This window comes from Schistocerca nitens, chromosome 1, assembly GCF_023898315.1.
Source record: "Schistocerca nitens isolate TAMUIC-IGC-003100 chromosome 1, iqSchNite1.1, whole genome shotgun sequence".
Lineage (NCBI taxonomy): Eukaryota > Metazoa > Arthropoda > Insecta > Orthoptera > Acrididae > Schistocerca > Schistocerca nitens.
Window position 1 is genome coordinate 1,270,332,658 of NC_064614.1, and position 13,669 is coordinate 1,270,346,326.

General features: G+C 36.9%; 1 protein-coding gene across 1 annotated transcript in view; it reads right to left on the reverse strand.

Annotated features, from left to right (window-relative positions):
- The window catches only part of LOC126234036 (piwi-like protein Siwi), a 257,707-nt gene that overhangs the window by 36,456 nt on the left and 207,582 nt on the right, over positions 1–13,669 (reverse strand). The window contains exon 12 of the mRNA XM_049942902.1: positions 1,506–1,653. Coding sequence (XP_049798859.1) covers positions 1,506–1,653 — 148 coding nt within the window. The remainder of the gene's footprint in view (positions 1–1,505; positions 1,654–13,669) is intronic.

Consider the following 13,669-nt stretch of genomic DNA (forward strand, 5'->3'; position numbering starts at 1 on the left):
CTGGGCAGTGATAGGAGGGAGGGTGCAGGGTAGAGGAAGCAGAGAAGGGAAAAAGAACTAAGTAAGGTTCAGTGGGATGGCAGGAGACTTGTGTGAAACAGGTGTGGGAGCAGGGAAGGGCACAGAGACAGGTGTAGGACAAGGACTAGTGATGGTCGATTGGGGGGTTATGGGAACAAAGGATATGTTGCAGGAAGAATTTCCGCCTACTCATGTCTTAAAAGCTGGTGCTGGTGGGAAGATTCTAAGTAGTAGAAGCTCTTAGTAAGTCAAGCAGACCCTATTGGATGGCATGCTCGGCAACTGGATAGTCCAGGTAACTCTTGGCCACAGTCTGATAGTGGACATTCATGTATACAGATTGTTAGTGGTCATGCCTGAATAGGCTTCTGTACAGTAGCTGCAACTATGTTGGTAAACCAAGTGGCTGCTTCCACAAATGGCCACGCCTTTTATGGAGTAAGTTAGCTTTTACTATAGGACTTCATTCTTTTTACTGTTGTCCCTACATGTTTACTTTTCAAGTTCTGTTTCCAAATACACTAATGTGAGGCTCATTTGCAGTTACCTGAGGCTGCATGTCAAATTTACTTTCCACATTACTGAGAAAACTGTTGAAGAAAGTGTTGAGCCTATTTAATCTCTTGCTTGATGCCACTTCCAAACTCTAATTTCTGTTCTACTTTCTTAGGGTGGGTAGGCATATAGATGAGCCTGAAGGGCAGCAACCTCTACCCCTTGCCCCATTCCATTCCAATATTTTACTGTCACCACTACTGCATACCTTATGAAACCAATTAGCACTGTGATATACTGCTCCAAATAAGTTAGAGGGAGAAGAGGAAAGGGAGAGGGTAATGCCAAAGCGACAGTCACGCAGCAGGTTGAGTGCTTCTTGCATACAATAAATTACAATAATATGATAAAAATATAGTGATACCGTAATGAATAAGCATGAGGAGTTGGATTACACAAAATTAGATGTAAACTTAAAATTATTTCAAAGTTTAAAATTTCTTGGCTTTTCAATATTTTTATTAAAAATAATAACAATTTGTGAAGTGAAATCTTTTACTTTAGGCAAAGCTAATTGAATGCATAATTGCTAATAATGTACTTCACATCACATCACAGACATGCTGAACTGTTTTTAGTTTCATTTAACCATGTTTCAAAAAAGAACTCTTGGGCATTCATCTGTATTTACTAGTAATATGAATTTACAATACTCCTCTCGGTTGTCATTATGTAGTATTCACCTTCAAAGTCATTTTACTTCATTTTCAGGTACAATATTCAAATGATTGTTCAGATGTTTATCAACCATGGATAGACACAGATGGTTTAATGAGTCACTAGTAATAGCTCTACTGATTCAGATACACACACATATGTCAAACACAAAACAGAAACCTCTCTTCATTCCCCCTCAACCCTTCTGCCAGAAGAAGGCACCATTGGCTCCAAAAGCTTGCATAAACATAACCTTTTTTTATAATACTTACACTCCAGTTGAAGTACATGTGAGTCAATTTATATGTAAGACGCTGTATTTTATCTGGATCCAAGCCAAGGTGGTCATAAATAATATTGTAAGATGTTGGACTCACTGTCCCTTGGCGCACTGATTGTGATACAAGAAAGAAGTCATATCTGTAAAGCAAAGAATGACTGGATATACAAAGACTGAACTTAGCAACATTGTTTAGCACATGGATAAGATCATTTTAATACTCTCTGCTAAAAGTAATGAATATTTAATACTGATCAGTTAATACAACAGAAAGCACTAAACTGTTATTATACTGTTATAATTATTTATCACCACAATTAATGCTTACCACAGTCAAACTATAACTTTATATGCAGATTTATAACAGAGGGCATGCTATCTTTATCAACTCTCATACAGTATTCCTTAAGCCTCAGCTGTCATCTAGACTTCATTTTACTGTACAACTTTACTTTTACTTATGGCCTCAGAAGTACTATTTCCCTTCTGTTTACAATGTTTTCTATTAGTCTATTCAAAATTTCTACTTTCACAATATCGATTCAATAATGTTTACAAACACTACATGAAGGTCAACTGTCTTGAGTCCTGGGCTCTTTAATTTTGATCAGACAGAGTTGTAAGAAGAAAAAACAACTTCTGAAGCTAGCAAAAGCCATTACGTGTAGCACTGTACACAGCCATTACTTACGTGAATATAGAATTGTGCTGTGTGTTTTAAGTCATTTCTGTTGTTCTTTCATAATGGAAAAGTTACAGAAAGATATGGGAAGGCTCTGTCAGTAGTCTTCTCTTTGGACAGAACAAAGAGTAAAAAATTCTCTAAAGCGTTTAAGTTCATCAAAGAACAGATGTAGCTGCACAGAGTTAGGAGTAAAACTAAATGTAGTGAACAAAATAGTGAAAATTCAGAAACTGTTAATTGAACAGCTGAGTGGTAGATTATAAGAACTTTTAAGCAGTACTAAGAACCTAAGGACATATTTAATTTGATGAAACTACTTTTCTTCAATATTCTAAATAAGACACTTGCCAATAAGTGCAAAATTTGCCACAGAGGGGAACACAGGGAAGCTTATCACAAAATAATATTAGGCATCAATGCTGATGGCTCTGAAAAATTACTTGTGAGTTGTTAATTGAAGATACCATATTGTTTAAAATGTGTAAAAAATTGACTTCTAACTACAGTACCATCCACAAAGCATAAATTATTTCAGAACTTTCTGGAAACAGTTGCGTAGCCCTGGTGCAAAAATGTTTTAGACTCTCAACAACCATTACAAAGAGAAAACATTAAAATCTCAAAACCAAGATAATACCTTGGCAGTGTTGACAAAGAAAGTTCAATGAAGTACTAATAGATTTAGAGAAAATGGGAATATAGTCATGTTAGAGAAAATGGGAATATAGTCATAAGTACAATACGTAATTACACAATATATTGCCTGTGGATATAATCAAGGGCAAAATACACAATATGGGTACATAAAGGTCACAACAATATGATAAGTCCATGCATAATCCAGCTTAAGACAGGTGAAACAAGGTGATGTTCAGCTCTAAGGTAAAGTGATATGTCAAGTACACAACATATCTATAGCTCATGGTCTTCTTGTGGTGACACTTGAACACCAAAACAGCCAGTAAGCTAGCTATGGTATTTAATTACACACTTTTAAAAAAATATTATTTGTGAAGCCTAACAAAGAAACTGCAGTCTCACAAATGATGCTGCGTTTTTATGTTTGCCAGCATGTTCCCTTTATCTGGCAAAATAAAAGATCACCTGTTTTGACCTACATATAATAACACAAAATTTGGCAATCATCTGCGAGACTCAAAGCACAAAGTTCTTCACAACCACAAAATTCTTCACAATGTCGCTGAAGGCAAATACTTAAGATAGCCTGGAAAATTTAAAATATATATAGTCATAAGAAGTGACACAGTATAACGTTCTTAATGGCGTCTTAGATTTTACAGAAAAGAACTTCTTTAAAATGTTTCATAGTGTACTGCAACTAATTTCTTTGGCTTTAGCTCCTTTTGTTAGGATTCACAGATAATATTTTTTAAAAATGCATAGTTAATGCTGTAGCCTACTTATTGGATTTTTGGTTTTCGAGTTTCACCACACATAGACCATGAGCAAAGGATCACATTATACACTTGATTTTTTGTGTTCCCTTAGAGCTGAATGTCACCTTATTTCAGCTGCCTTAGGCTGGACTGTGCATGGACTAAACATTCTACTGTGACCTTTATCCACCTACATCACATATTTTGTCCTTGCTTATATCCACAGACAACATATTGTGTAACTACACATCATACTATTTACCTAAATCTTTTAGTGTCTCAGTGAATTTTCTTAATCACTGCTGCCATATTATTATCTTGGATTTGAGATTTTAATGTTTTCCCTTTGTAGAGGTTGTTGAGAGTCCAAAATTATATGCCTTTCCTTACCATCTCGTAAGTCTCTCCTGACCTGGTATTCTGAGTGAGATTCCCGAACTCTATCTCTTTTCCTAAACCTGTCAAGTCCTTTTACTTCACCCCTCTTTCTTCCCCTTCAACCTTTCTGCCAGAAGGAGCCACTGCTGCGAAAGCTTGAATATGTAATACCTTTTATGTGTGTAATTCTGGCGCTGCTTGGTGAGCAGATTTTTTTATCCATCCAATTATGGTGTACATGGATAGGATTCTGAAATATGACTCAGGCTGCAGCCTTAATGACATGTTGTCTTTTTCAACTTATTGTTGTCACAACAAAAATCTATAAGGTATATAATTGTACACAAGTTATGACATTATTAAAATTACATATTTATATTTGCAACTGACAGTAACATGAATACACATGTGACCTCTAGTGGCACTAAATGTCAACATGTTCTCTAGTTACTTTTCTCATGTGTCAGTTCAGAGGTGCTACTGCGTCAGTGATGTACTGTGTGAATTGTAACATCGGATGATGCACTTGGCAAAATATACTGTAAATACTGGTTTTAACATTGACATGCAAATGCATCTTACATAACTCTCTGAATAATTAAAATATGGAGTACATTTATAGCTCTCATTGGACACTTGTTATTAATCTTTACCAAGATATGTGCAATAATAACTCGCTCCATGTTTTACAGCTATGACATTGCATGCTATTTTCATAAATTAATGTGCTTTAAACCTAATGTACACTGTTTACAGATCAGATGATGGTAACTCTCTTTTACTGACACCAATTACCATAAAGATTTTAGAAATGTAATCTTGACTGAGAAATTGTCTTCCTTCAAGATGAACACAGTATTTAGAGGTTGCCCCTTATTTCTCAGTATGAGCAAGTTAATAATTCATTCGCTTCTTAAAAATGTTTCACATATATTTTAATATAGAGTTAAGTAATAGTACGTAGTTCTACATGTGGTTTTCACACTACTTAATCTATTTCTTAAATAGTAGTATATCTGCTTCATTTCCCCAGAATATTTCTTGACAGGATCTCACTGTGTCGGTTTTCAGGAATATATTGCTTGATTTCTCTTCTGAATTTCATTTTGAGGTTTCCAAAGTACATGATCCTGCACAAGGCTTTGTGGTAAACCAAAAATATTAGGATGCCATGCAATCACTGTTTTTAGTTATTTATTTGCCCATCATACAAGAGACCAAATTTGGTGCAACGTACTTGTCAGATACAATCATGAATAGAAGTGTGTATGATGGGTAAGATGCAACTCAAGATTAAAAGTTTGAATAAGCAGAAACAACATCTAATGCCTTAAAATGAACAACATAAGAGGAAAACAGACAAGTTTTACAAGATTAAATGTTCTGACCATTTAAATTCCAGAAAACCTGTTATTAGAAGAGCTCTGTGTATGGATTATTTTTCTGCTTCCTAATAGTTCAACCAATGAAGCATATTATCACAGGAAGCTATCACTTTATTCATCCAATACTCACTAGCTTCTTCTGGGAAATCTGTATTTTACACACCTGATGAAAGACCTTAGACTAGGATCAGAATGCCTAGTTCATCCATAAATGATGATGGTATTTTTGATTTCAACAACTTTCACATTTTGAAAAATCAAAACACCTGAAGCTAATGTTTTGGGGCAACTGAGCTGGTGGGCATTGGCTTTAAGTTTTTGACATCTAGACAATTTTCCTTTTTCTCTTAATGGTAGCAACCTATCCTTTTCATACTGCTGTTTTTTAAGCCAAAAGTTTTCAAATTAAATGACAGTACAGTTACTCAAAAGGCTTATTAACACTTTACAAATAATATATTCAAAAAGTAATTTTCTACTCTTACACTTATTTTTGAAATCCCTGGAATATTCCAAAATGTGAGTTATTATATGGCTCATAATCAGAATGTAATGATCATCACTCCATTTGGAATAACAAATAAACAATTTAATGTTCTGACAGTATTTTATTCTGTGAATGTAGGTGACTGTGTACTGTCTTGAAGCAAGATGTATATAATGACATTAACTTTTACTTTTAAGAGAAAAAGCTGTTACTTGTGAGGTAACTGTGGCTGGCTAAGGACAAACTGACATGAATAATTCTGTGAACTTAGTAAAATAATCTAAAATATCCAGTGAAGGAATTTCTACCAGAAAAATCCTGTTTAATAAATCCTGTAAGCCTCTCTGGAGCAGTCTATGGTAACTTTTTGTTCCAAAACAAGAACTGGCGTCTGAAAACATCATAAAATGTTCTTGTTTCTCAGAAAATCCTATAGTGAATGGTAATCATCAGTCAGCAGAATTAAGGCAACTACTGAAAATCTACATGTAATATAAGCAATGGATACCTAGTCGGACAGATGCTGAGCAACATTAAAACATTTAAGGAACTCTAGAATAACTTTTCAACCCATCTTCTTTATTAGAGCTCAAGTCATCAATACTTTGTCTAAGTGTCTGTCTGCCACTCAGTACTTCTTCTATATTTGTCCTGTTCAGGAGGTTGCATGGGAAACATTTAAGTAATATCTTGGCTGCCCATTCTGAAACAGCACTTATAATGAAATAGGATCAACAAACAACAATATACAGCAAAGTGAGGGTGTAAGTGACTAGGTTTGCCGCAACTTTTATCTTCTTACGCTAAAGACACCATACATGGCCAAATGAGCTACATTTTTTAAGATAATGAGAAGGAGCACTATTATTAAGGTAGTATCTTCATAGTGACCCATGGACTATGGCCATGCAAGTTCCATATTCTGTTTATGTTACACAATAAAGTCTCCAGGCAATCAGTGTACTTCAAAGGAATGTGTGTGCATGTATAACAGAGAGAGAGAACATATCTATGGAGATACTTCAAGATTTTCATGCAAGTAGTTTCCCTCATTCACCTATGTGACACAAGACTTAAGGAATGGTTAATAATGGTTCTAGTGCAAAGCAAAAATTGAGCCCTCTTAACAAATGAAATAATACTTCAGAAACTGTTTAAATATTCAAATACTTTGTGTCAGCATATTGTCACAATACAATCTACCTGAATTGGCAGACATTCTCATCAATGTATAAGAAACACTTGATAATAGGGATCTGCACTGGAACAAAAAATCTTGCATATGTGACTAAAGATGAAACAGCAAAAACAGTTGGACAAAATATTAGTTCAGGGGAATGTTTATGAGTTACGCTGAAGCTGTATGTGTTCCTTGTGCAATTTTTGAATAATACTGCACTTTCCCACAAAATAATGTATAAAATGTGAGGAGAGTGAAGGAGCACAGCTTTTCAAAGCACTGAAACATATCATGTGCTAGTCCTGATCACTATCATGGTCACAAGATCTACTTTCACATTTAGGTGGAAGAGAAGTTGTGTTCAGCTTGAAGATGATGGGTCACTCTTTTCTTAACCCTCCCACATGGGTGATTGTCAAAGCTGACTACACTAATTTCACAATGATGACCTGAGTTTTCCAACACCTATTGCCAAGCAATTTCTCAAAGTCCAGCCAGGAAGCAGTAACTTACAGAAGCTCATAAATTTGTTTTGGAGAGCCCTTGGCCTAGTGACCATTTGTATAGTAACTTACAGAAGCTCATAAATTTGTTTTGGAGAGCCCTTGGCCTAGTGACCATTTGTATAACTATTAAAGGACAGGCATACTCTAGCTATCCTACAGCACTGGATCAAAATTTAAGCATCACACACTTCCTCCAGCCCATGAAAATTGAGCAATTGGGTTGGTTCTTTTGCATTACATGTGGTCTACAGTGAACATTAGATGGATCATAAAAGCACCATTTGTTTATGGACAGTTCCTGGGTAAACACTGAAAACCATGATTTTTGGATGTGAACAGTTCCAGTTCTGGGAATGGCCACTTCTGTCATTTCTGTTCATGATATTTGATTGAAATTTTTAATGTATGTTCTTAAAAATGGTATTCTAGGGAAACTAAAAACTTATTCTGATATCATTTTCTGTTACTGAGATTCAGAGGTTCAAAGTGTCCTATTTATGCAGAAAACCATAAAAACTGGTTTTAAGTCATTTTTGCACAGTGGATCACAATTATATAAATAACTAACCATAACAAATGATTCAAATTTTAAGTGCACATTCTTCAGACATTCATCTAGAAAGGCCATTTTCCCATTTTTGAATATCTGTATCCATTATCAAGTTACACCTGAAAAACCACAATTTTTGAGTACCATAAGTACTAATTGTAATTTCTGTTAATGGTAAATTGTTTAAATTTTTATCATGTGTTCTTAAGATCGTATTCCTGGAGAATCTCGAAACTTGTTGAATATCATTATGCATTACAGAGACCCAGAGGTTCAAAGCTACTGTACTTATGCATGTAAAATATGCACGTAATATTCAGTCTGAGGTGTACATATAGGTTTAAGTGATGTAATGAACAAATGGTCATCATTAGGGTTCTTAAGTCACCAAACTATGTCTTTAGTCAGTATTTTCTCAAAAACAAAACAGTATGACATGATGTTTATGTATAATAGGCAATTCAAGCCTGTACAAATATGCCCAAAGTGGTACTTCTGTGGCAAAAAATAGGCTAGAAAGGGTCTTAACATGCCTGACAAGAATTTAAAATGACTGCCAAAACTTTCATTAAACTAGGAAGACTGCAAATACAGTAAAATATTTCTACTAATATTTTTACTCTTTTAAGATACAAATCATAACCTCAACATTTTCAGCGAACTGCCATCGATGGGCAAGTAGCCAGAAAAAATGTACAGCGAACGATTTTGTGTTAACATTGTATTATGTGTACTTACTTGTTGTTTATATGTGTTGAAGTATATAAATAAACTGTCAAAACTTTACTGACCCATAGAATTCATTTTATATAATGAGCACACCCTGCTGTGGCAAGGAAAAGGTGAGAAGTAACAGAAAAATGCCTGTCAGAGCACAAAAAAACAAATGTTTTCCAAGCGAATATTTTTCTCTTTATAAGACTCACAGAAAAGTGGGGAACCAGCTGGCTCAATCCTCATTCTGCCTTCCTCACCAAAAATGTTGGCATGCGAACAGATTTGTGCTTTTTCTGTTGAAGGAGACAGGAGACTGTTTGCGGGAGACAAAAAATGGCAGTGAAAGAGCAAGAGTGATAGGTGAAGACAAAATAGCAGTGGGAGTCAAAGAAAGATGAGATAATAGCTGGCCATATATGAGCAGATTTCTGCGATGACACACAGATGTTACAGGTGGATTCTTGAATGCCTGGGGACCCACCTGTGCAACAGTGGAGACACAACCTTCAGACCATTACCCACAGTTCCCAGAACGAGCGATATAGCCTCTTAGCAGGCACACAATGTGGGTGGATTTCTGTGACAGGCCTTCTTCAGTCAGTGGCTGATGTGCTACTCTGACAGAATGACATGCTGATGTCAGCTATCCTGCAAATCATTCTCAAACGTATTTAATGATACTATTTGGGGAAAGGATGGGGGAGGGTAAGAAAAATGGTTTATATGTCAGTTGAAATAATTGCAAAAAGCTAGGAAATTAAAGCCCCCCATGAACCATGGACCTTGCCGTTGGTGGGGAGGCTTGCGTGCCTCAGCGATACAGATGGCCGTACCGTAGGTGCAACCACAACGGAGGGGTATCTGTTGAGAGGCCAGACAAACATGTGGTTCCTGAAGAGGGGCAGCAGCCTTTTCAGTAGTTGCAGGGGCAACAGTCTGGATGATTGACTGATCTGGCCTTGTAACATTAACCAAAACGGCCTTGCTGTGCTGGTACTGTGAATGGCTGAAAGCAAGGGGAAACTACAGCCGTAATTTTTCCCGAGGACATGCAGCTTTACGTATGATTAAATGACGATGGCGTTCTCTTGGGTAAAATATTCCAGAGGTAAAATAGTCCCCCATTCGGATCTCCGGGCGGGGACTACTCAAGAGGACATCGTTATCAGAAGAAAGAAAACTGGCGTTCTACGGATCGGAGTGTGGAATGTCAGATCCCTTAATCGGGCAGGTAGGTTAGAAAATTTAAAAAGGGAAATGGATAGGTAAAAGTTAGATATAGTGGGAATTAGTGAAGTTTGGTGGCAGGAGGAACAAGACTTTTGGTCAGGTGAATACAGGGTTATAAATACAAAGCAAATAGGGGTAATGCAGGAGTAGGTTTATTACTGAATAAAAAAATAGGAGTGCGGGTTAGCTACTACAAACAGGATAGTGAACGCATTATTGTGGCCAAGATAGACACAAAGCCCACGCCTACTACAGTAGTACAAGTTTATATGCCAACTAGCTCTGCAGGTGATGAAGAAATAGATGAAATGTATGACGAGATAAAAGAAATTATTCAGGTAGTGAAGGGAGACGAAAATTTAATAGTCATGGGTGACTGGAATTCGTCAGTAGGAAAAGGGAGAGAAGGAAACATAGTAGGTGAATATGGATTGGGGGGAAGAAATGAAAGAGGAAGCCGCCTTGTAGAATTTTGCACAGAGCATAACTTAATCATAGCTAACACTTGGTTCAAGAATCATAAAAGAAGGTTGTATACCTGGAAGAATCCTGGAGATACTAAAAGGTATCAGATAGATTATATAATGGTAAGACAAAGATTTAGGAACCAGGTTTTAAACTGTAAGACATTTCCAGGGGCAGATGTGGATTCTGACCACAATCTATTGGTTATGAACTGCAGATTGAAACTGCAAAAGGTGGGAATTTAAGGAGATGGGACCTGGATAAACTGAAATAACCAGAGGTTGTAGAGAGTTTCAGGGAGAGCATAAGGGAACAATTGACAGGAATGGGGGAAAGAAATACAGTAGAAGAAGAATGGGTACCTCTGAGGGATGAAGTAGTGAAGGCAGCAGAGGACCAAATAGGTAAAAAGACGAGGGCTAGTAGAAACCCTTGGGTAACAGAAGAAATATTGAATTTAATTGATGAAAGTAGAAAATATAAAAATGCAGTTAGTGAAGCAGGCAAAAAGGAATACAAACGTCTCAAAAATGATATCGACAGGAAGTGCAAAATGGCTAAGCAGGGATGGCTAGAGGACAAATGTAAGGATGTAGAGGCTTGTCTCACTAGGGGTAAGATAGATACTGCCAACAGGAAAATTAAAGAGACCTTTGGAGAGAAGAGAACCACTTGTATGAATATCAAGAGCTCAGATGGCAACCCAGTTCTAAGCAAAGAAGGGAAGGCAGAAAGGTGGAAGGAGTATATAGAGGGTTTATACAAAGGCAATGTACTTGAGGACAATATTATGGAAATGGAAGAGGATGTAGATGAAGATGAAATGGGAGATAAGATACTGCGTGAAGAGTTTGACAGAGCACTGAAAGACCTGAGTCGAAACAAGGCCCCGGGAGTAGACAACATTCCATTAGAACTACTGGTGGCCTTGGGAGAGCCAGTCATGACAAAACTCTACCATCTGGTGAGCAAGATGTATGAGACAGGCGAAATACCCACAGACTTCAAGAAGAATATAATAATTCCAATCCCAAAGAAAGCAGGTGTTGACAGATGTGAAAATTCCCGAACTATTAGTTTAATAAGTCACAGCTGCAAAATACTAACGCGAATTCTTTACAGACGAATGGAAAAACTGGTAGAGGCGGACCTCGGGGAAGATCAGTTTGGATTCCGTAGAAATGTTGGAACACGTGAGGCAATACTAACCTTACGACTTATCTTAGAAGAAAGATTAAGAAAAGGCAAACCTACGTTTCTAGCATTTGTAGACTTAGAGAAAGCTTTTGACAACGTTAACTGGAATACTCTCTTTCAAATTCTGAAGGTGGCAGGGGTAAAATACAAGGAGCGAAAGGCTATTTCCAATTTGTACAGAAACCAGATGGCAGTTATAAGAGTCGAGCGGCATGAAAGGGAAGCAGTGGTTGGGAAGGGAGTGAGACAGGGTTGTAGCCTCTCCCCGATGTTATTCAATCTGTATATTGAGCAAGCAGTAAAGGAAACAAAAGAAAAATTTGGAGTAGGTATTAAAATTCATGGAGAAGAAGTAAAAACTTTGAGATTCGCCGATGACATTGTAATTCTGTCAGAGACAGCAAAGGACTTGGCAGAGCAGTTGAACGGAATGGACAGTGTCTTGAAAGGAGGATATAAGATGAACATCAACAAAAGCAAAACGAGGATAATGGAATGTAGTCAAATTAAGTCGGGTGATGCTGAGGGAATTAGATTAGGAAATGAGACACTTAAAGTAGTAAAGGAGTTTTGCTATTTGGGGAGTAAAATAACTGATGATGGTCGAAGTAGAGAGGATATAAAATGTAGACTGGCAATGGCAAGGAAAGCGTTTCTCAAGAAGAGAAATTTGTTAACATCGAGTATAGATTTAAGTGCCAGGAAGTCGTTTCTGAAAGTATTTGTATGGAGTGTTGCCATGTATGGAAGTGAAACATGGACGATAACTAGTTTGGACAAGAAGAGAATAGAAGCTTTCGAAATGTGGTGCTACAGAAGAATGCTGAAGATAAGGTGGGTAGATCATGTAACTAATGAGGAGGTATTGAATAGGATTGGGGAGAAGAGAAGTTTGTGGCACAACTTGACTAGAAGAAGGGATCGGTTGGTAGGACATGTTTTGAGGCATCAAGGGATCACAAATTTAGCATTGGAGGGCAGCGTGGAGGGTAAAAATCGTAGAGGGAGACCAAGAGATGAATACACAAGCAGTTTCAGAAGGATGTAGGTTGCAGTAGGTACTGGGAGATGAAGAAGCTTGCACAGGATAGAGCAGCATGGAGAGCTGCATCAAACCAGTCTCAGGACTGAAGACCACAACAACAACAGGAAATTAAAGAGGTGGGACCTGGATAAACTGAAAGAACCATAGATTGTTGACGAGTTTCAGAATTAGGGAATGACAGACGATAATGGGGAGGAAATACAGTAGAAGAAGAATGGATAACTTTGAGAGCTGAAATAGTGAAGGCAGCAGAGGATCAAATAGGTAAAAAAGCCGAGGCCTAGTAGAAACACAAGAAATATTGAATTTATTTGATGAAAGGATAAAATACAAAAATGTAGCAAATGAAGCAGGTGAAATGGAATAGAAACGTCTAAAGATGAGACTGACCGAAAATGTAAAGTGGCTAATCAAAAATGGCTAAAGGACAAATGTAAGGATTTAGAAGCATATTTAATTGGGGGGAAAGATAGACACCACCTGTAAGTGTTTCGTTTCCTTATCTAATTCTCTCAGCATCATATGATTTAATTCAACTACATTCCATTATTCTTGTTTTGCTTTTTCTGATGTTCATCTTATATCCTTTTTTCAAGACAATGTCTATTCTGTTAAAATACATTTGATATCCTCTCTACTTCAGCATCATCTGCTGCCCAAATTGTAAAACTCATGTACTACTTTAAGTGTCTTGTTTCCTAATTCCCTCAGCATCATATGATTTAATTTGACTACATTCCATTGTCCTTGTTTTGCATTTTTCGGTGTTCATCTTATATCCTTCATTCAAGACAATGTCTATTCCATTCAACTACTCTTCCAATTCCTTTGCTGTCTCTGACAAATTACTATGTCAACCACAAACCTCAAAGTTTCTATTTCTTCTCCCTGGACTTTAATTCCTACTCCAAATGTTTCTTTTGTGTCCTTTATC